This window comes from Bos mutus, chromosome 25 (assembly GCF_027580195.1).
Source record: "Bos mutus isolate GX-2022 chromosome 25, NWIPB_WYAK_1.1, whole genome shotgun sequence".
Lineage (NCBI taxonomy): Eukaryota > Metazoa > Chordata > Mammalia > Artiodactyla > Bovidae > Bos > Bos mutus.
The window spans coordinates 28,030,939-28,053,438 of NC_091641.1; the positions used below are offsets into that span (position 1 = coordinate 28,030,939).

General features: G+C 46.0%; 1 protein-coding gene across 1 annotated transcript in view; it reads right to left on the reverse strand.

The window, feature by feature from the left end:
* BMERB1 (bMERB domain containing 1) overlaps positions 1–22,500 on the reverse strand; it is a 145,773-nt gene that overhangs the window by 38,287 nt on the left and 84,986 nt on the right. The window contains exon 2 of the mRNA XM_005906335.3: positions 20,481–20,604. Within this exon, the coding sequence (XP_005906397.1) occupies positions 20,481–20,604 (124 nt within the window). The remainder of the gene's footprint in view (positions 1–20,480; positions 20,605–22,500) is intronic.

A 22,500-nucleotide genomic window follows, 5' to 3' on the forward strand; every position in this document is an offset into this window, starting at 1 on the left:
GTTTTGGTCTTGACCTGTCTGAGTCTTAAAACGGCCTCATCTGATACCAGCGAGCTGCAAACTGTTTACGTTCAACGCGATGTCCTGGCCTAGGGAGCAGCTAACATATATGAAAGTATGAAATCCTGGACTCCAGGGACCAGTCCTACCCACTTTTGTCTTCCCTACAGTGCTCAGCACGGTGCCTGGCACATAGAACATCCTCTGTGACCGTGGAGCAACTGAGCCCATGTGCCACAGCTAGAGAGTGGGTCTGCTGCGTCAAAAAATTCCTCATGACATAACAAAGATCCCATGTGCCACAACTAAGACCCAACAGAGCCAAATAAATAAATTAAAAAAAAAAAAGGATGTTCTCTCTGAATGCTGGCTGAACTCAATTATAGGTCCAGGGAACTCGGGTCCTGGCTCAATGAGGACCATGCTGAAATATGGTTTCCATATAAATATGGTTTCAGTGTAAACATGTGACTCATGCATGCATGCAGGCTAAGTCACTTCAGTTGTGTCCAACTCTTTGCAACCCTATGGACTGTAGCCAGCCAGGCTCCTCTGTCCATGGGGTTCTCCAGGCACGAATACTGGAGTGGGCTGCCATGCCTCCTCCAAGGGATCTTCCCAATCCAACTATCAAACCAGTGTCTCTCATGTCTCCTGTACTGGCAGGCAGGTTCTTTACCAATAGTGCCACCTGGGAAGCCCAAGACTCATACACATACAGAACGAACACTTGTCAAAAATGTATTTAACCCATGAAAGAGGAAACCAGTAAGACAGTAAAGCTCATTCCCAGAGCATTTAAGGAACTGGACTTATGGGTACTCTTTAATGAGAATCTTAGAATAAGATGGCTAGGTTAGATAGACAGTTGGTTAACAGCCTCTAGGGCAATGAAACCATCACCTTTAGGGTTACCCTTTGGAATGGACAAAATCTACATGTCAGCATGTAATTTCACAGTGTCAGTGCTCTAATCAAATAGTAAATAATAACCCAGTTAAGTACAGACACCCTCCCAGATGATTAAATCATATTAATACTTGGACACATTGTTAAACAGTGTCCCAAGATGATACGGAAAGAACATGCTTGCTCGACCTCCTTCCTTTATTTCCAATTTTTAGTTAATTTTTCTTTTAAAAGCATAATAAAAGACTCTCGTGGCTTCTTAGGAACACATTCAGCTGACTTTTTTTTCCCACCACTTCGTATTTGAAGTGGTATCATGGCTAATATTCACTGAATAATTACTATATGTTAGGCACTATGACAATTTCTTAAATTTTTTTTATTTTTACTTTTTTTGGCCATGCTGAGTGGCTTGTGGGATCTTAGTTCCCTGACCAGGGATCAAACCTAGGACAGGGCAGTGAAAACGCCAAGTCCTTACCACTGGATTGCCAGAGAATTCCCATGATAACTACTCTATATGGCTTAGCTCATTTACTTTTCACCAAAAAATCCCTAGGAGGTAATTCATTCTGAGGAAAACAAGTGTGGTATAATAAAAATTATATATTTGGTCTTTGTTCCTGCTTCCTGGCACAGAACTCCTTAAAACTCTTAGAATTTCCTGAGTGATGTGTTATTCATAAATATATTCATAATAATCTCCTCTGATTATTACGCTGGCATAAACACCTGAGTTTCTGAGTTTATGCCAGCATGACTCAGGTGGGGCCCCTAGGTAGTTTCAGGTTGGGGCTAGTCACCAGGTAAGCAGATAGGGTAGGGGGTGCCCTGGAGAAAGAGAACCAAGCATGGTTTTCTTGACAGAAGAGAAGCCATTTTTGACCAAAGCCATTTCGTGATCTAAGCCTGGCCACAATGCTTGTCCTTAAAGAGGTCTCAGTAATTAATGATCTTAAGGCAACAAAAGAATGCAGACACAAATGGCCATTATCAGGCAAGAGAAAAGACACCCAGTTCTGTTTCAGTGGTAAAGATTAGTGTGATACAATCAACCACCAGATCTACTGGAACCTCAGGGATAATGACGTTGATCTTTTCTGATCCTAATGATTTCAGTATCAACTAAAGCTTGGACTCTCCCCTTCATGAAACATGCATGTGCCCTTAGCTTAAAATGCCCCCAGTTTTGCTGTTCAGGGAGACACTGCTTTGGGAATGATCCCCAATGCTCTCCTTACTTGCTGAAGGTAATAAATCCTTCCGTCTCCCAATCTTTGGCTTGGTTGTGGTTTTTTTGGCTTTGAAACAGGAGGGAAGGGGGCTGGAGACAACATTTAAAAGAATGACATAGCCATTGGACATGACAATAAGTGGGTAGAAATAATTAGATCCAAGATGACAGAAAAAATTCAACTTCCACCAGTCCTTGAGCCTCAGTACACACTCATTGTAACACATCAGCAAGCTATTTTATAAATGACATTCCCACAGGTGCCATGACAGTTCCAAGGCTGAACAAAAAGTGGGCAGTGGCCCAGTTCCTGGAAATCCCCACACCTTCCCCCAAATAGCTGGAGCACCCCTCCCACTAATTCGTCTATGAAGTTGTTGCTGTTTAATCACTAAGTCATGTCAGACTCTTTGCCACCCTATGGACTGCAGCACATCAGGCTTCCCTGTCCTTTACTATCTCCCAGAGTTTGCTCAAACTCAGGTCCATTGACTCGGTGATGCCTTTCAACTATCTCATCCTCTGTCATCCCCTTCTCCTCCTGTCTTCAGTCTTTCCCAGCATCAGGGTCTTTCCCAATGAGTCAGCTCTTTGCATCAGGTGACCCAAGTATTAGAGTTTCATTTTCAGCATCAGTCCTTCCAATGAATATTCAGGGTTGATTTGCTTTAGGACTTTACCCACTCCTAAAAAAACTGACAACCCCTGTACCCTGATGCCTCTTAGCCTTCCATGAGGTCCCACACGCTGTCCGTGAAGTGTATTTCTCTCTAAATAAATCCACTTCTTACCTACCATTTTTTTTTTTCTTACCTACCATTTTGTCTCTCACTGAATTCTTTCTGCAATGAGACATTAAGAACCTGAGTTTCATTAAGTCCTGAAACCAGGTGTCTAACCTCAATTAAAAGACCATGAGTTTCTGGTCTTTTAATCTGGCCCACATGGTTTCAGCTTGACACTCACCAAGAGGAGAACTCAGTTTTTCGGGTAACAACCAGAAAGACCAAACACGGGATTAGAAGGTGGGTGCTTCCATCCCCACCCCCCCATCTCTGGAGAGAAGAAGTGGGATGTAGATTGAGTTATAGAAATTCTGGCATATGTACACTTACGCCTGATTCACATTGTTGTATGGCAGAAACCAACACAATATTGTAAAGCAATTACCCTCCAAATAAGAATAAATTTAAAAAACCTCTTAAACAGTGAGATTTGTGGGGGTTCTGGTTTGGGGGACACAGTGATCTGCTGTGAACATGTGCCCACAAGGGAGTGGAAGTTCTACATGCTCACCCCTCCCCCTACACTTTGCCCAAATGGAGCTCCTTCATTTGGCTCTTCCAAAATTGTAGCCTTTACTTTCTTATTTTTTTGTAGTCTTTATAATAAACCTGTAAATGTAAGTAAAATGTTTTCCTGAGTTCCATGAATCATTCCAGCAAATGATCAAACCTTGTGTGTATGTGTGGGAGGGTCATAGAAACCCCCAAATTTGTAGTTGGCTGGGCAGAAGTGTGGGTGGCCTGGGACTTGTGACAGGCATCTGAAGGCTGTCATGTGGGATGGAGCCCTTTCAGTGGTGGGATCAGATCTGAACTCCAGGTCAGCATGTAATTGGATTATTGGATATCCAGTTGGTGTTAAGAGAATTGGAAAATTGATGTGTAAGACTGACACATATTTGGTGTCAGAAAGAGTGATAAAATTAATTCCTCTATCAGAACCCACAAAATAGAGGCTGGCCCAGCAGCTGGGCCCACATCACACATCCTGACCTAAGTTAGTCTGTATTTACAGGAACCCGTTGTTGAAGAATCCTAACACACACCAGTCATAACCCTCCAATGCAGCTACAGCGTGCGTGTGTGCTCAGTCATTTCAGTCGTGTCCAATTCTTTGAGTCTATAGACTATAGCCTGCTAGGCTCCTCTGTCCATGGGGATTCTCCAGGCAAGAATACTGGGGTGGGTTGCCATTTCCTCCTCCAGAGGATCTTCCCAACCAGAGATGGAATTCACATCTCCTGCATTGCAGGCAGATTCTTTACCATCTGAGCCACTTGGGAAGCCCAGGTTCATTGGTATCATTTTTTAATTTTTAACATTAGAAAACTTTAATATAAAATTTTTACAGCACCATAAACAGAAGAACCAATATTTTTCCTTTTTAAAAGACATGAAAATAAATTCTTAACGCTTTCCTAAATATTACCTAAAATCATTCCAACAGGTACCCTACCTCGGGAAAAACTGGACCAAATGAATCGAAGTCCCACAGCCAAGATCTCAACCCAGGTCCCATCTCCAAATCCAGTGCTGCTGACTGCTTGAACACGCCCTGGCTCAGGTTAACTTAGTCAGGGGGAGCAAGCAGAGATAACAGCGTCAAGGCAGACGACAGATGGCCAGAAGGCTTACTCCTCCAGGCAGTTAATGAAACCATGGGCAAGGATCCCTGAATTTAATCACCAGAGCACCAAGCAGACCTAGTCTAAATCGTTCTAGGAGCAGATGGAGTTTTTCCTCCAGAACAGCTCAAGGCCATTTATGGTGGCCTAAGGGGCAGTGTTAGTACTCAGAGACAGTGGAACAGCCACGGATAATCACCAACTTTAAGGGGGAAGGACGATGCAGAGGTCCCTTGCCATCAGCCAGCACAGTTCAAGTCAAGCTAAAATGCCCGTCTATTCAGGCTTTTCTAAAGTGTTGCTTTCAAAGTGAAATGTAGGTCTCACTTTGTGCCTGAGCTCAGTCAATCAGTCGTGTCTGACTCTTTGCGACCCCACGGACTGCAGCACACCAGGCTTTCCTGTCCTTCACCATCTCCTGGAGTTTGTTCAAACTCATGTTAATTGAGTCAGTGATGCCATCCAACCATCTCATCCTCTGTTGCCCCCTTCTCTTAAACAATTACTACCCTTAAATGCCAGAATCCCTCGCAGTTCAGTAAAGAAGTTCAGAAATCCCACATCTTCCAACTCTCGGCTTACTCATGTGATTTCTTAAAATTAAAAAAGAGACCCTGTGTTGGTTTTTAGGGGTCGAAAACAGGTGGGCAATGGAAAGAAATGAAAGTGATTGTTACCGAGTTACTATAAATTCTGCTTCTGGTTATGTGCCTTTAGAAAGCTTATAAATGTAAACTTCTTGATAAACACAGCACCGGTTTCAATTAAAGGCTTAATCAATGAACTTCTATAATGGATGTGATGATGAGGACAACAGATGGCCCTGGGATTCTCGGACACTCTGGGAGACCACAAACATACATTTCATTTTGATTCTGATCACGAGCTAAGCTACAGGAGAGAGAGGTACTTATTGCTGTGCCAACGCGGGCGCATTTTATACCTTCACTCAATTTCATCATTAAAAAATATGGCAAGAAAGCAAGATGAGTCATCTGCAAGCAGCTGACAGACACTTGGGTTCTATTTCATTCAGGGAAGAGGTGAGGAACATATATGGAAGGTATGGGGAGCATCATCCAAAGTGTTTTCAAACTTTCAATGGCCAAGCCACACTCTGGACTAATTAACTCTGAATCTGGAAGCAAGACCCAAGTATCAGCATCTTCTCTAAAGCTCTCCAAGGGATTCCTTAGCTCTGGGTAAGTCAAGGTTGAGCCAGTGGTTTTGAGGAGAACCGCCAGCCTAGAGCAAGACAGACAAGTTTCATGGCCTCCAGCCAGTGGCTGCTTCTATAAAGCTTCTTGCTGTGTATCTTTTCTTAGAAAATAATTTTATTTATTTTTGGCTGGGCTGGGTCTTTGTTGCTGCACACAGGCTTTCTCTAGCTGCGGCAAGCGGGGGCTACTCCCTGGTTGTGGAGTGTGGGCCTCTCATGGTGGCTTCTCTGGCTGCAGAGCAGGGGGAATGTAGCTGGCAGGCTTCAGGAGTTGCAGCACGTGGGCTCAGTCATTTCTCTTCCCGGGCTCCAGAGAGCAGGTTCAATAGTTGTGGCACAGGGGCGTAGGTGTGCCAGGGCATGTGCAATCTTCCTGGATCAGGGATTGAACTTGTGTCTCCTGCATGGGCAGGTGAATTCTTTACCACTAAGCCAGCAGGGAAACCCTCTTGATGGGTATCAAGGCTCAACTGGGGAAGCAGAACCACCATGAGTTATGGGGCACGGGATGACTATAGGAATTAGATTGGCCACAATCGTGGGAGCAGCCGGTGAGGTTGAGGTCAGGGAAGGGAAGATGAGGACCAGAGGAGACACAGGGCCGCCCTTCTGAGAGGTCAGACGCATGCATCTGGTTATGGTAGGCTGCAGAGGGGGGCAGGTCTATGCACGTCTGTCGCCTTGTCTGCCCGGTGTCTAGAAGACATGGGGCCATGTTTGGCCAGCAGGTCAGGCAGTCCGGAAGACAAGTTGGACAGAAAAGCAGTGGACAGTGAGGATGAGCTGGAGCTACCTTCATGCTCTAACCATGGCCGCCCTCAAAGGATCAACACTGCTGCTTCCCTTCTGCCTCCCGGAATCCTCCATTTTTATTTTTAGTTTTTCATAATTATAGCTAAAATTCATTGCATACTTTATAACAAGTCTGGAGAGTACTGTTCTAAGTGCTTTTAGATTTAGTTTCTTTTTTCTTTATAATGCACACCTTTTTTATTTAGTATCACAATATTAATGATAATGATTACTGTAATTCTTTTTTTTTTTTGGAGTATAGTTGCTTTACAGTTGCTCATAGTTGCTATACTATTTTCTGCCATGGAGCAAAGTGAATCAGCCATGCGTATACACATAGCTGCTCTTCCCTGGACTTCCCGTTTTGGGTCTCCTCTCTTGCTCTTGAGAGCACTGAGTAGAGTTCCCTGTGCCCTACAGTCAGTTCTCATCAATTATCTATTTTGTCTCCCACCTTTTACTTGGAAAGGGAAAGGGATTCTGGGAAGTAGAGGTCTTAGCATAGTTACATTTTCCATAGTTTAGTAAAGGTGTCAGAAATCAGGGGAATGTTAACATCTTAATAGTTGGTACCCAAAATCCTCTTAGGGAGGAAATGTTTTTTCTGGGAACCATAGTTAGACAACCTCTTGGGGTAGCGTTCCCAAGAGCCCAGGCACCTTTTGGTGCCATGGCTTCTCAGAAGAGCACGAAATTGCTCTTCGTGGGGCAGGAAGAGGCATGTGTCTTACTTGAGATGGAGGGAGCTGAGAAAAACAAGAGCAAGGGAGGAGATGAGACTGGCTCAAGAAAAAGAACTGCCTCGTGCAGGCTGATAAAAAAGGCCTTATTAGCCAGGAGTATAAAATGTGGATTTTTAAATAGTTTGTTTGTAAAGAGCTCCGTGCCACCCCTTCTGTGATCCTTAGTTCTACAACTCCTCAAATGACCTGTGGGAGTATCACAGGGCTCTGTTTTGATTTGTTGTTATGGAAACTGAAGCATCTGCGTGTCACACCCACATAGATGGTGGTGTAGAACCCAGGAAACCAAGCCCAGGGGCAGAAAGGATATAAGAGGGAACCTGCTAGGGATTCAGAGAACACTGTCACGGATTTTGGTTTCTCCAGCCTGTGGCATCATGGGTGGGAGGTACTTCTCCAAGGGTCTGGAGAGTAGGTACCCAGGGTAGAAGAAGATGTGGCATCTTACACAGATCCAGTTCAGCAGGGCAGCCTGAGGAGCAGAATGGGAATGTCATGGCCAAGTTCATTCTCTGCTTTTGGGGACCCTAGTCTCCCTTGTTTGCTGCTCTTAATAAGGCAGTGGTGCTGTCTTTCCCACCAAAGTATGGTTTTCTCTACTCATCCACAGTCTTTGGTTTGCAAATCTCCCATCACCTAACCACAAAAAGGCTTCCCCAGTGATTCATATGGTGAAGAATCTCCCTGCCACTCAGGAGAGCTGGGTTCGATCCCTGGGTCGGGAAGACCGCATGGAGAAGGAAATGGCAACCCACTCCAGTATTCTTGTTGGAGAATCCCATGGACAGAGGAGCCTGGAGGACTAGAGTCCATGGGGTCACAAAGAGTCGGACACAACAGAATGACTAGCACTTTTGCTCACTTTCATCATCTAACTGGTCCGGCCTCTCTGTATTCCAGGAGAGAGACTCTGATTGGCCCAGGCCAAGCCAATCTGGACCAACTAGCTCTGGCCTGGAGGAGGGGAGTGGGGGAAGCCAGAACCCCCCACACGCGGAGCTGATTCTCTAAGGAGGGGCAGTGGGGCTGGGAGGCAACCACTGGTGCTTCGTGAACAGCCAGCTCTGAGTCAAGCTACTGGAGCTAGAATCTCAACCCCCCTCATTCTTAGCTTAATCTCATTTGTAAAATGTGACTCATTAGTACCTGCCTCATCAGGTTGCTATGAAGAAAAAAACCAGTGATCCATTGAAAAAATTTAGCATTGTGCCTGGCACATGTATATGCTCAAGATTCATTAGACGAATTAGTAATGACAGCATTGAGAATTGATCACAGCATCTCAGCACCTGCTACTCCACCCCTTCACCCATCTGAAGCTTCTATCTTTTACTCTGACATCAACAGATTTTGTCTCCTCCCCTGGACTGTTAGGGCAAGTCCTCATACGTATTATTCACTGCAAGTGCTTACTGAATAAAGGAAGGAATAAATAAGTGCTTGGATATCCCTAGGTATGGAAACTCATGACCTCCCAAGGTTCCAACTTTTGTAATTCCAAGTATTTGCTAAGGCCCCTCTTATGCTGGGATGGTTAACTGGATTCTCTGCAGCATTTGTGATTCTAGTTCCACAAAGAAGAAACCAACTCGCTCCTCCACGTGACAGTCCTTCAGATGTTTCAAAATGGATCTCAGATGCCCTGCATCACCTCCTCTCCAGTCTGTATGTACCTTCCTATGATGGAAGAGACCTTCATTCCACCCTCCAATCTCCTCCCTTCTCCTGTGCCCCCTCTTCAAAATAAATAGGCTACTACTAAAAGCCAAGCACATGAGATGGATGTCTGCTTTTAACAAGCATCTGTTTATTTCCAAACTCAATTTCTTCCTGAAGGAAAGGAAAATAACATTTAATGAGCATTTATATTGTGGGGGGACACTTAATAACATGATTGCTTTTACTCCTCAAAATCACCCTAGGAGAGGTTAGCTGCATCGCCATCTGACAAATGAGTTAGCCAAGGCTCAGAGAGGTTAAGGTACCGTTCAAGATTGCACAGCATACAAATGGCAGAATTAGAATTCAAAGGTAGGTATAATATCATCTAGAGAAAGTTACATGCCTTTCCTTTTATCAGAAAATAACTGTCAAAGAACCAAGACATTTAGTAATGAAAAAAAAAACAGGCTGCCTTTCCTCTGGCAGGACCCAAACTGGGAGGGTCTTAGATTTTCCTAATCTAATTTGAAACCCCTGAGGAGTTTAGGGGACTGAGGACAGAAGGACAAGAGTTCCAGGCCAGAAATCCAAGAGGAAAGATCTATGTAACTGATCACTCAATGACTGCTGCTGCTGCTAAGTCACTTTAGTTGTGTCCGATCTGTGTGACCCGATAGACGGCAGCCCGCCAGGCTCAGCCATCCCTGGGATTCTCCAGGCAAGAACACCAGAGTGGGTTGCCATATCCTTCTCCAATGCATGAAAGTGAAAGGTGAAAGTGAAGTCGCTCAGTCGTGTCTGACTCTTAGCGACCCCATGGATTGCAGCCTACCAGGCTCCTCCGTCCATGGGATTTTCCAGGCAAGAGTACTGGAGTGGGGTGCCATTAGCCAATTAAACAAAGCAAAAGATATAAATCAGAATACTGTCTTAATGAGTAGCTATGGCGACATCCCTAGTGGACCAGTGGTTAAGACCTCACCTTCCATTGCAGGGGAGGTAGGTTCAATCCCGTAGCTAAGATCCCACGTGCCTCCTGGCTAAAAAGCCAAAACACAAAACAGAAGAAATACTGTAACAAACTCAATAAAAGACTTACACAAAATGAGTGGCTATGCTGTGTAGACCCAAAACACGAAGGCAAATCTGCTAAGGTGTCTGTACTTTTTCCCTTCCTGTTTCTCTTTTGAGCAGCCTGTCCTGAAGATGTCAACAGGGGGCTGGTTCTTATCTGAAGAGAAATGAGGCACAGGCAAGCATTATCTGATTTGGGGCTAAGTGCAGAGCAAAGAGCCGAGTCCTCAATTGAGATCATCAAGTGATACGGACAAGCACCTCTCAACCCCAGCTGCCACTCACATCAGCAGTTTTCCAGAGACAAGCAAAGAGCGGGGAAACCCCTGCACTGTCAGGCACGCATGATGTAGCCTGTGCGCTCACTCTGTCTCATAAGATGCTTTTTCCTCTGGAGATTTCAAAGAATGATGAACACTCAGCATCAGATGAAGCGACGCAGGTTCTCCATGTGGTGCATGCTGTCTTCCCCTCAGCTCGACCTTACCATGGACATCCCTGTCACTGTTGCTGCCACCCTGGGAGGCCAGCTCTGCACTTGGCCCTTAAATGAATTGCTGCGGTCTCTTAAGGTGGTCAGCTGAACAATGTCCTGCAAGATATCCCCACCCTAACTCCCAGAACTTAACATGTTACCCTAGACGGCAAGTGGGACTCTGCAGGTGTGATTCAATTAGGGATCTTGGGAGGGGGAGGTTATCTTGGATTATACAGGTGGGCTGATTCCAGCAGAGATTGGATGGTACCACTTTTGGTCTTTGAAGATGGAGGAAGGGACAACGAGGAGGGAACATAAGACATGAGGCTCTGGAAGTGGGAAAGAGCTCGGAAAAGGATCCTCCCCTTGGAAAATAAGCCTCCAGGAGAAGCTTGGCCCCACCAACACTTTGATGGCAGAAACCCACTGCTGACTTCTGGTCTCTAGAATAGACAAGAGAATAGGTGTGGAGGTGTTTGCTTCTTTTGCCTCGCCATATGGCTTTCAGGGTCTTAACTACCTGATCAGGGATGGAACCCAGGCCCTGGGCCGTGGAAGTGCAAAGCCCTGACCACTGGCCCACCAGGAAGTCCCCCGTGTTAAGTCACCAACTTTGTATAGTTTGTTGCAGCAGCCACAGGAAACTCATACACTTCGTAAAGTGCACTGCAAGCTGCTGGACCAAGGTCTCCCTCTGTAGGAATGCTGTGGATGGAACCACTGGAAATGAGGCAGGCACTCAAAAAAGAAGGGAAGTCAAGCCCTTGCTCATTTATTAGGTGTATACTCACGGGGCACCTACCCTGAGACAGGCCACGTGTTGGGTGCTGCCTACACTGTGAGGAGTTTAAACGGCTCAGCTTGTATCCTCGTCAAGGCTGAGGCGAACAGGAGAGAGACGGGGAACACGGACTTGCATTGATAAGCACAGATTTATAAATGGAGGAAAAAAGACCTTGGTGACTGGGACAGGACGGGACCCAGACTGGAAAGTGCTGGGAAGGCTTCCTCTAGGAAATGACCCTGGATCTGAGCCCTGGGGAAAGCGGGAGAGTTAATCAGGCAGGAGCGGGAAGTGGGGGGCGTCTAGATAGAAGGAACAGACTGGATGAAGGTTGCCATGGAAGAGGAGGGACTGAAAGGAGGTCCATGGAGAACAGAGGTGGGGGCCACAGGGGGAGAACTGATGAAGATGAGAAGGTGGGAGACCGGGTGGGAACAGACTGATGGGAACATTCTGGAATATGCTCCCTGATGCTTATGTGTGAGTTTCTTCCATGATGAGGGTGATGCTCTACAAAGAACAACAGCTTTCTACTAGGATAGCCATTAGTCAGAATTGACTAAGGAGCATTTGAAATGTGGCTAAGACTACTGAAGGACTGCGTTTTGAGTTTTATTTAATTGTAACTAATTTAGTTGGGGCTTCCCTGGTGGCTCAGTTGGTAAAGAATTCCCCTACAATGCAGGATACCTGGGTTCAATTCCTGGGTTGGGAAGATCCCCTGGAGGAGGGCATGGCAACCCACTCCAGTATTCTCGCCTGGAGAATCCCATGGGCAGAGGAGTCTGGTGGGCTATAGTCCGTAGGTCGCAAAATGTCAGACACGACTAAGCACAGCACAGCACACAGTAATTTAAGTTGAAATAGTCACATGGGCAGAGAAGGCAATGGCACCCCACTCTAGTACTCTTGCCTGGAAAATTCCATGATCGGAGAAGCCTTGTAGGCTGTAGTCCATGGGGTCACAAAGAGTCGGACACAACTGAGCGACTTCACTTTCACTTTTTACTTTCATGAATTGAAGAAGGAAATGGCAACCCACTCCAGTGTTCTTGCCTGGAAAACCCCAGGGACGGGGGAGCCTGGTGGGCTGCCGTCTATGGGGTCGCACAGAGTTGGATACAACTGAAGTGACTTGGCAGCAGCAGGAGCAGAAGTCACATGGGGCTCGTGCATACCCAATTATACACAACAGCTCTAGGCTGGATAGAGATATCGATAGATAGATAGACAAATAGATAGATATAACCTTATAAGGATTTACAGGATTACAGAGGCTAAGTCCCAAGATCTGTATGTCACCAACCTGGAGACCCAGGAGAACCAAAGGTTTAAGTCCCAGTCCAAAGCTGGCAAGCTCCACACCCACAAAGAGTTGATTTTTCAGTTCAAGTCCAAAGGTAGGAGAGGAAAGATTGACACCCCAGCTCATGCAGTCAGGAAGGCAAAGTTCCTTCTTGCTTCCTGCGCTTCTCAGGTCTTCAATGGATTGGGTGAGGCCAACCCACATTGGGGAGGTGCAATATGGATGTGAGAGTTGGACTATAAAGAAACCTGAGTGCTGAAGAATTGATGCTTTTGAACTGTGGTGTTGGAGAAGACTCTTGAGAGTCCCTTGGACTGCAAAGAGATCCAACCAGTTCATCCTAAAGGAGATCAGTCCTGGGTGTTCATTGGAAGGACTGATGCTGAAGCTGAAAGTCCAATACTTTGGCCACCTGATGCGAAGAGCTGACTCATTTGAAAAGACCCTGATGCTGGGAAAGATTGAGGGCAGGAGGAGAAGGGGACGACAGAGGATGAGATGGTTGGATGGCAATCACGGACTCGATGGACATGGGTTTGGGTGGACTCCGGGAATTGGTGATGGACAGGGAGGCCTGGCGTGCTGCGGTTCATGGGGTGGCAAAGAGTCGGACACGACTGAGCAACTGAACTGAACTAATCTGCTTTACTTAAGTCTGTGGTTGTTGTTCAGTCACTCAGTCATATCTGACTCTTTGTGACCCCATGGACTGCAGCACACCAGGCTTCCCTGTCCATCACCAACTCCCAGAGTTTGTTCAAACTCATGTCCATCGAGTTGGTGATGCCATCCACCCATCTCTTCCTCTGTCATCCCCTTCTCCTCCTGCCTTTCCCAGCATCAGGGTATTTTCTAATGAGCCAAGTCTGTGGGTTCAAATGTTAATTTCATCCAGAAATATCCTCACAGGTACACCCAAAATTATGTCTAAACAAGTATTTGGGTGCCCCAGAGCCCAGTCAAGTTGACACATAAAAGTAACCATCATAAGAACCTAATACAGGGTTCCCCTCCCCAGCTCAGCAGAGCCCAGGGGAGATCCGCGGGGCCAAGGGCATGAAACCCTTTATGGTAAGACAGTCAAAGCACCCAGAGAGAAGATCTTCCTTTCCCAAAGCTTGTTCTGACTTTGAAAGGCAACATGGAGCAGCAGACGCCTGTCCAGTGGGGGATATTTTTTCTCTATTTGATCCGCCAGGTCCCCACCCTCATCCCTACCTCCCCATACAATTAGGAATTCAGGAGGGTCCTTCTGTTCAGAGGTCTCACCTGGAACACTCTCCCTCCATCCTCTTTCCTCATCTTTTTTCATCTTCCCTTAAGGCTTCCTTCCTTTCTCCTTCCCCAGCTCCTCACATTCTGGTATACTTTGTCCAAGACAAACTGCGTTTTAGATCTTCTGCAATTAAAGGCATCTCTTCCCACCACCTGATATGTACAGTGACTCCGGCAACGGTGACCCGTTCTTAGGAGATGCTATTTAAAACCCAGGGTGCAACCAGCGTGACGCAGAACTGCCAAACGTGGCTGAGAAGTGTCAAGTTACATAAATGCACATGCTTCACTTTGCCTTTGGCTTGAAGCTTTTCCTAACAGGCTTCAGGATTATCATCAGCTCATTAAAGGTAAAGAGGAGGCAGGTGTATCAAACTTTTTAAAAATGACAACAATAATAAAGTCAAGTCCCCAGAGCAGAGATGGACTTGATGGGTAAGAGCCACTCCCAGATCTTAGGGGAGAGAGGTGGTTTTCTGGGTCTTCTCTGGAGATAACTCAGCAGCCCTGATCCTCTTCCCTCAAGGCATGGTATTAACAGAGGAGGGAAGGGAATTTTGGTTTGCTTGTAACCTTGGAAGAGTCACCTACTTTCACGTGTCCTCTCTCCATCCCTGGTGACAACGCTGTCAGGGATGCATCAACACCCCATTGACCAGAGGGGAAAACTGAGGCTGGAATAGGGCAAGATTTGCTCCAGTCCCCAGAGTCAATAAGAAATAGAACTGGGGTTCAAAACCATCTGAGAGCCCCTATAGCTTGATGGTTGAAATCATGGACTCTGGATTCAAGAGTGCTGGGTTATATCACTGTCTGCTGTTTCATGGACACTGAACAAGCCTGGGCAAGTTACTTGACCTCTCTGTGCATTAGTTTCCTCATCTATAAAAAGGGCAGGGAGGATGCTGTATGTCGATTAAGTTGTAGTGAGGAAAGCACTTAGAACACTGCCCAACACAGCAAGTATTTGAAAAGTTGCTGTTTACAACTCATGAACCCTCTACCACCATACCCTGAATCTCTTCCAGGTTCTAGGGCCCGAGTGCTTAACCACACTTGGTTCTTCTATTATTTTTTTTTAACTTTTATTGGAGTATAGTTGCTTTACAGGAAGTGGACCCTGAATATTCACTGGAAGGACTGTTGCTGACGTTGAAGCTACAGTCCTTTGGCCACCTGATGTGAAGAGCCAGCTCACTGGAAAAGACCCTGATGCTGGGAAAGATTGAGGGCAAAAGGAGAAGAGGGTGGCAGAGGATGAGATGGTTAGATGGCATCACTAACTTAATGGACATGAGTTTAAGCAAATCCCAGGAGATAGTGAAGGACAGGGAAGCCTGGCATGCTGTAGTCCATGGGGTTGCAAAGAGTCGGACACAAGTGAATGACTGAACAACAGCAACAGTTGCTTTACAATGTTGTGTTAATTTCTACCATACAGCAAAGTGAATCAGCTACACCTACATCAGCTATATGTCCCCTCTTTTTTGGACTTTCTTCCCATTTAGGTCACCATAGAGCACTGAGTAGAATTCCCTGTGCTATAAATAGGTTCTCATTGTCTATTTTATACATATACGTATATGTGTCAATCTCAATCTCCCAATTCATCCCGCCCTCTCTTTTTCCCCCTGGTATCCACATGTTTGTTCTCTACATCTGTGTCTCTATTTCTGCTCAGTCCTTCGTAATAAAATGAAGTTACTGGGGTCCAAGCCCAGAGTCTGGAGATACTGGAACTCAAGGACTGTGCTCCTGAAATCTATCCTTCACACACCCATCTCTGCTGCCCGCTGCAGCTCTGACTCATTAAGTAGAAGATACCGCTGCCCAGAGCACAGTGTAAAATGAAGATAACGGCCCCCTCCCTCACCTCTGAAGATACTTAGAAACCCAGATAAACAGCAGGACCAGGCTTGCAGAGGTGATGCAGAAGGGCTGAGGTGGGCTGGCAGGGGCTGCAGGAGGAGTTATGCAAAGCTAACGGTGTGAGTCAATGCTGGAATCAAGGGTGAGAAAATGAATCTGGGGTTATTGACAGCCTCCGCAGGCCAGGATGGCGAGAGGCATGGGATGGGGCTGCAGCGGGAGGGAATGGCAGGTGGGTGGCATCAGGGGTCAAAGGTGGAACAAAGGAGGTTTCAAGTTTCACCTCCTGGACATTTGCCACCAATTAAAGAGGCGTTTTTGTGATACTGAGGCATTTATTCCCTCTTTCAAATGAAGCTCATAAAATTGCCAGATTTCAAGAGGGAGATCTCTAAGTGCCAGTTAAGAACTTGGAAAGCAGGAGACCAGTGAAGGGAAAACATCCAAAGCAGATGCCCCTGGTGTGTGGTGGAGACACGTGCCCGCTGGGGTCACTCAAAGCCCTTCTCTGAACCTGACCTCATGAGCCTTATTTAGGGTAAGCAGTTATGCTGCGGGTGCACCTGACTGGTCATTCCATTAGCAAGCGCTTTTTATAGGTTATATTACAATGTATGCATAGGGCTCCACAAAGGCCTTACCCTCAGTGAGGGTTCTATAAATGTTGACTCTTGTCGTCCCCGAGGACCCTTAGAGGAACAGGGTACTACTGCAAATTCCCAGCAGGTTGACTTGAAAACCTTGACTAAGTTGGAGCTCATGTTAGGCTTCAAATAAATCACTTCTCTCCAGAGAAAGGCTATGAAAAAGTCCAAAGCCTGATGCATCAGAACCATCTCCGTTTCCGCCCAATTGCATTCGAGATGGCGGAACAAGATGGTACCCAGTGTGGGACTGTGGGATTGGGGACCTCCCAGCAGGAGTCTGTCTTTGCATTCTAGAAGAGTGAGGCGAAGAGAAAAGGCGTCCTTCTGCTGGGAATAAGTAAGGGGCCAACTTAAGGTTCAGGGCTCTGCCCCTCAGAAACACACCTTGAGTTCAAATCCCAGGTCCACCTCTACAAGCTCGTGACCTTGAAAAAGTTATCTCACCTCTGTAATTGCCGTTTTCTCATCAGTAAAGTAGAAGGAATAGAATCCACTCCCTCAGAATGGGTTTATGATTCAAAAAGTTGAAATAAGTGAGCAAATGTATGCAACATGCATAGCGTGTGTGCAGTATATCAGTACCCGAGGTAAACAGCAGTCCTTTTGAAAACTGTCGTGTGCCTGAGGACACAGACAAGGACAGGAGAGAGCCAGTATGATCCTGAGCCCACTTCCTGTGAATTCATGCTAGCTCCCGGGGAGGCAGAACTAGCAGAAGCCGTGAGCCCCAGAGGAGAGGGCAGGACGCGGAGAGAAAATGGAAACCCACAAAGGGACAATGCTCATCTTCAGGGGTGTTGGGACAGCAGCCTTTAGATCCAGAAAGAGTCAGCACAGTGGGAGACAGTCAAGTGAGAAGACACCCTCTGCCATGAAATAGGATCTGACTCATACAGACTCCAGGGGAGCCGAGGGGTAACTTGATTACTTCCGAGCAGGTGTGACAAAACCAATCTTGTCCTGGTTATTACAGCTACAGTTATTGGGGCTGTTTCAGTCAAAGGCTATCACATTCCTCTCACTCAGAGCTTCCCACCTGAGCCTGTAAATGCTTAGTACAGTCTAAAATTTTATTTCTCCCATATCCTATGCAAAGGGGTGTTGTGTGTATGTGCGTCTGTGTGTGTGTGTGTGAAGGGAAGCTATTGGGGTAAGGATGGAATGTGAAAGAACAATTTTTGCACATTCATCAAATACTAATTGGCCTAATAAGTGCTGGGCATTGTTCAAGATTCTGGGAGAATTCAATAGAGGAGGCGATGGATCAGATCTCTGCCCTCAAGAGCTTACACTCTTCAAGACATCATCTCGGGAAATACATTGAGAGCTTCCTTTCTTCCTTCATTCTTTCCTTCCCTCCTTCTTTCCCTCCTTCCTTCACTCATTCACTCACTTAATAAAAACTCTGGACTCAGACTGCATCCTACCTTAGCTACTTATTAGCTAAAGAAACCTTGGGTCAGTTTCTTAACCTCCAGCTCAGTTCAGTTCAGTCACTCAGTCAGGTCCAACTCTTTGCGACCCCATGAACTGCAGCACGCCAGGCCTCCCTGTCCATCACCAACTCCCAGAGTCCACCCAAACCTATGTCCATCGAGTCGGTGATGCCATCCAACCATCTCATCCTCTGTCATCCCCTTCTCCTCCTGCCCCCAATTCCTTCTAGCATCAGGGTCTTTTCAAATGAGTCAGCTCTTCACATCAGGTGGCCAAAGGATTGGAGTTTCAGCTTCAGCATCAGTCCTTCCAATGAACACCCAGGACTGATCTCCTTTAGGATGGACTAGTTGGATCTCCTTGCAGGCCAAGGGACTCTCAAGAGTCTTCTCCAACACCACAGTTCAAAAGCATCAATTCTTCAGCACTCAGGTTTCTTTATAGTCCAACTCTCACATCCATACATGACTACTGGAAAAACCATAGCCTTGACTAGATGGACCTTTGTTGGCAAAGTAATGTCTCTGCTTTTGAATATGCTGTCTAGGTTGGTCATAACTTTCCTTCCAAGGAGGAAGCGTCTTTTAATTTCATGGCTGCAATCACCATCTGTAGTGATTTTGGAGCCCCCAAAAATAAAGTCTGACACTGTTTCCCCATCTATTTTCCATGAAGTGATGGGACTGGATGCCATGATCTTAGTTTTCTGAATGTTGAGCTTTAAGCCAACTTTTTCACTCTCCTCTTTCACTTTCATCAAGAGGCTCTTTAGTTCTTTACTTTCTGCCATAACGGTGGTATCATCTGCATATCTGAGGTTATTGATATTTCTCCTGGCAATTTTGATTCCAGCTTGTGCTTCCTCTAGCCCAGCGTTTCTCATGATGTACTCTGCATAGAAGTTAAATAAACAGGGTGACAACATACAGCCTTGACGGACTCCTTTTCCTATTTGGAACCAGTCTGTTGTTCCATGTCCAGTTCTAACTGTTGCTTCCTGACCTGCATATTCCTTCTCTAAAATGGAGACAAGACTAGGACCTACCTGCACCTTAAACCCTATAGCAGTGTGAAGGCCTGGCTTTGAGAAAGAACCGGGAAACCAAATTCCAGAAGGGTCCACACCCAGCCCCTTAGCCCAGAAGGCCACAGATGATGGATGAGGTGTTTGTCCAGGTCTGAGTGGGCCATGATCTCTACCCGGCCATCTTGGAGTCTGCTGTGCATCTCTGAGATCGATAAAATTCTGTGCCTCCAGACAAGGCTACATACTCTAAAGGCGGGGCTTGGTGGGGGGAACCCTCATTGTTATCCACCGCTGTCTGCAGGCTGCTAGCAAGACTTCTGGGCGCCAAGAAGCCAGCCCCTCCCTGGGAGTATGTCACTGAGCCTCCGAAATGTCCTGACAGCATTGACATCCTTCTGTATCATTTGGTTAATTTGATTTATCCAAGTGTCTACTGTTGACATTTGTCTCTAAGCGATCAGACTCATGAGGACGATGGGGAAATTTAGTGAGGTCACAAGTCAAGAGCTTATGCTGGCCTGGCCCAGGGCTGTAGCTTACATGTTGGCCTAATGTCTCTGAGCACTTGACGTGTGTGTGCCAGATGTGGGGATAACATGCACACACACACACACACACACACACACAATGCAAAGATCAGGAAATGCTCAGTGAGAGCCATTGTTGCAAAAGCAGCCTTGGCCCCTCTGAGCACCTGCAGGCTGAAGACAGCCCTTCAGTACTTTAAAGCTGAGCTCACGTTCTCTGTTGCCTTTCCGTTTAAAACATGGGGAGTATATTGTCAACGCTAGTAATTTTTTTTAAATTGGGGTACAGTTGCTTTACAATGTTGTGTTAGTTTCTGCTGTGCAACAGCATGGATCAGTTATATGTATACATATATCCGCTCCCTTGTGGACCTTCCTCCCCCTGATCTCACTCCACTAGGTCACCACAGAGCACCGAGCTGAGCCCCCTGTGCTATGCTGCAGGTTCCCACTAGCTATCTATTTTACACATGGCAGTATATGTATGCCATTCTAATCTCTCGATTCATCCCACCCTTTGTGATATGTTTTTAATGTTAGAAAAAAATCTGTAGATAAGAACAGAAGCTTAACTATAATTTTAGAACCAAATATAAGTTTTATGCTCTTTGAGAATGTAAACAATAAAAATAAAAAAAAAAAAAAAAAGCAAGACCCAGATAGTAATTTAATCATCTTTTATAGGGTTTTATATTGACTAACAGTTATATACTAAGAAATAGGGCATCCCAGGAGGCACGAGAGGTAAAGAATCCGCCTGCCAATGCAGGAGATGCAAGGGATGCAGGTTCAACCCCTGGGTTAGGAAGATCCTCTGGAGGAAGAAATGCCACTCCAGTATTTCTTGCCTGTAAAATTCCATGGACAGAGGAGCCTAGCAGGTTGCAGTCCATGGGGTTGCAAAGAGTCGGACACGACTGAGCGACTGAGCACACAGGAATAAGAAATAGAGGAACAGATAGCCACTTCTCGAGGCAGTAGTGAGAATGAGGCTGGCACACAGTTATCAACAGTAAATGTCAGGTTCCCGGGCATCCTCCCCCTCCTCACTCCTTCCTTTTCTTGGCCACTTCCCCCAAGCACTTACATAAACCTGAGCTCAGATTCCCGTCGGACCAAGACTTCCCGGAGACGCTGGATTTTCGCCATCTCCAGCTCGATCTCCTCCGGCCTCATGGTTGTCTCTGCCATGGAGATGATGTCCAGCTGATCTGTGCAGGAGATATAAAATGCAGGCGTCAAGACCCCGAGGGCTGTAAGGGTTTTCAAGAATTCCCTTTGGGACAGTCCCCGCCTTGCTCCAGCGACCTTCACACCCCAAGAAGGCACACGGATCTTTGCCAGTGTTGCAAGTCTGTATTTGTGAGCGGGCCCTTTAGAAACTAGAAAGCACGTTTCCATGGGAACCCTGTTACAAGGCAGAAGGAGGCTCAGGCAGGGGTCACCCAAACCTGTTCAAGGTTATAACGTGCCCTTGGCAGTCCCTGCCTGGTCCCAGCTTCTGAGTCTCGGTCCTTTTGACCATGGCCATTCATCCTGTCCCAGTCTCCAAGACCAGCATTTTTAGGCAGAAAAATGGGTGTGATAATTACTTTTAGCTATACCATTAATAATTATCTTATAGGAATACTAAGTAATGTAAGCAATAGTAACGTGAAATGATACAAGTTTGTTGTAGAAAATTCAGATAACAGAGATAAGCAAAGAAGAACGAGGTAAAAAGTCATCTACAACCTCTCTGCCCAGAGGGAACATTTTGATGGACATTCTTCTGACTTTATATTGATAGTTATATGTATATATATATATATATTGTCATATAAGTAAAGCCATATGTCAAAAAAATATAAGACCATATGTATGCCACACACACAGAACCATATAATTATCAAATATATAGAAAGACACTATATACGTGTGTGTGTATGTGTGTGTGCACTCAGTTGTGTCCAACTCTTTGTGACCCCATGGACTGTAACTTGCCAGACTCCTCTGTTCACGGGATTTTTCAAGCAAGATTACTGGAGTGGGTTGCCATTTCCTCCTCCAGGGGATTTTCCCAACTCAGGTATCAAACCCATGTCTCCTATATTGGCAGGCAGATTCTTTACCAACTGCATTGCATGGGAAGCCCTTACATATATATGACTGTATATAAATATATCTGCATGTATATATGTATATACACCCGCTTCATGGATCACAGCCTTGTTGTGGCAAAGGGGCTTGTGTAACTCAATGAAGCTACGAGCCATGCTGTGCAGAGCCACCCAAAGTGGATGGGTCATAGTGAGGAGTTCTGACCAAATGTGGTCCACTGGAGCACGTGGTATTCTTGCCTGGAGAATCCCATGGACATGGGGTATGAAAAGTATGAAAAGGCAAAATGATACGATGGTGGAAGATGAGCACCCCCAGGTCAAGAAGGTATCCAAAATGCTCCTGGGGAAGAGCGGGAGGCAATTATTACATGAATTTGAGCAAAATTCTGGGAGATAGTGGAGGACAGAGGAGCCTGCTACAGGAGCGTACGTACTACAATCCCTGGGGTTGCAATGAGTCAGACATAACTTAGCGACTGAACAACAATGTATATATGCACATATACTGGTTCACTAGGGCTACCATAACAAAACAACAGAAGCTGCAGAGCTTAAACTATAGACATTTATTTTCTCCTGGTTTTGGAGGCTAGAAGTTCCAGATCAAGGTCTGGCAAGGTGAGGTTCTGGTGAAAACTCTCTTCCTGGCTTGCAGATGCCCACCTTCTCACTGTACTCACATGGCCCCCTCATGTGCATGCAGAGAGAACTCTCCGGTGTCTCTTCTTAGAAAGACACTAACTCTATGAGATCAGGGCGCCACTTTTAATGACCTCATTTAATCTCAGTTCTGAGCACCGAAGAATTGATGCTTTTCGACTGTGGTGCTGGAGAAGACTCTTGAGGGTCCCTTGGACAGCAAGGCGATCAAACCAGTCAATCCTAAAGGAAATCAACCTTGAACATTCATTGGAAGGACTGATGCTGAAGCAGAAGCTTCAATCCTTTGGCCACCTGATGCAGAGAGCCGACTCATTGGAAAAGACCCTGATGCTGGGAAAGATT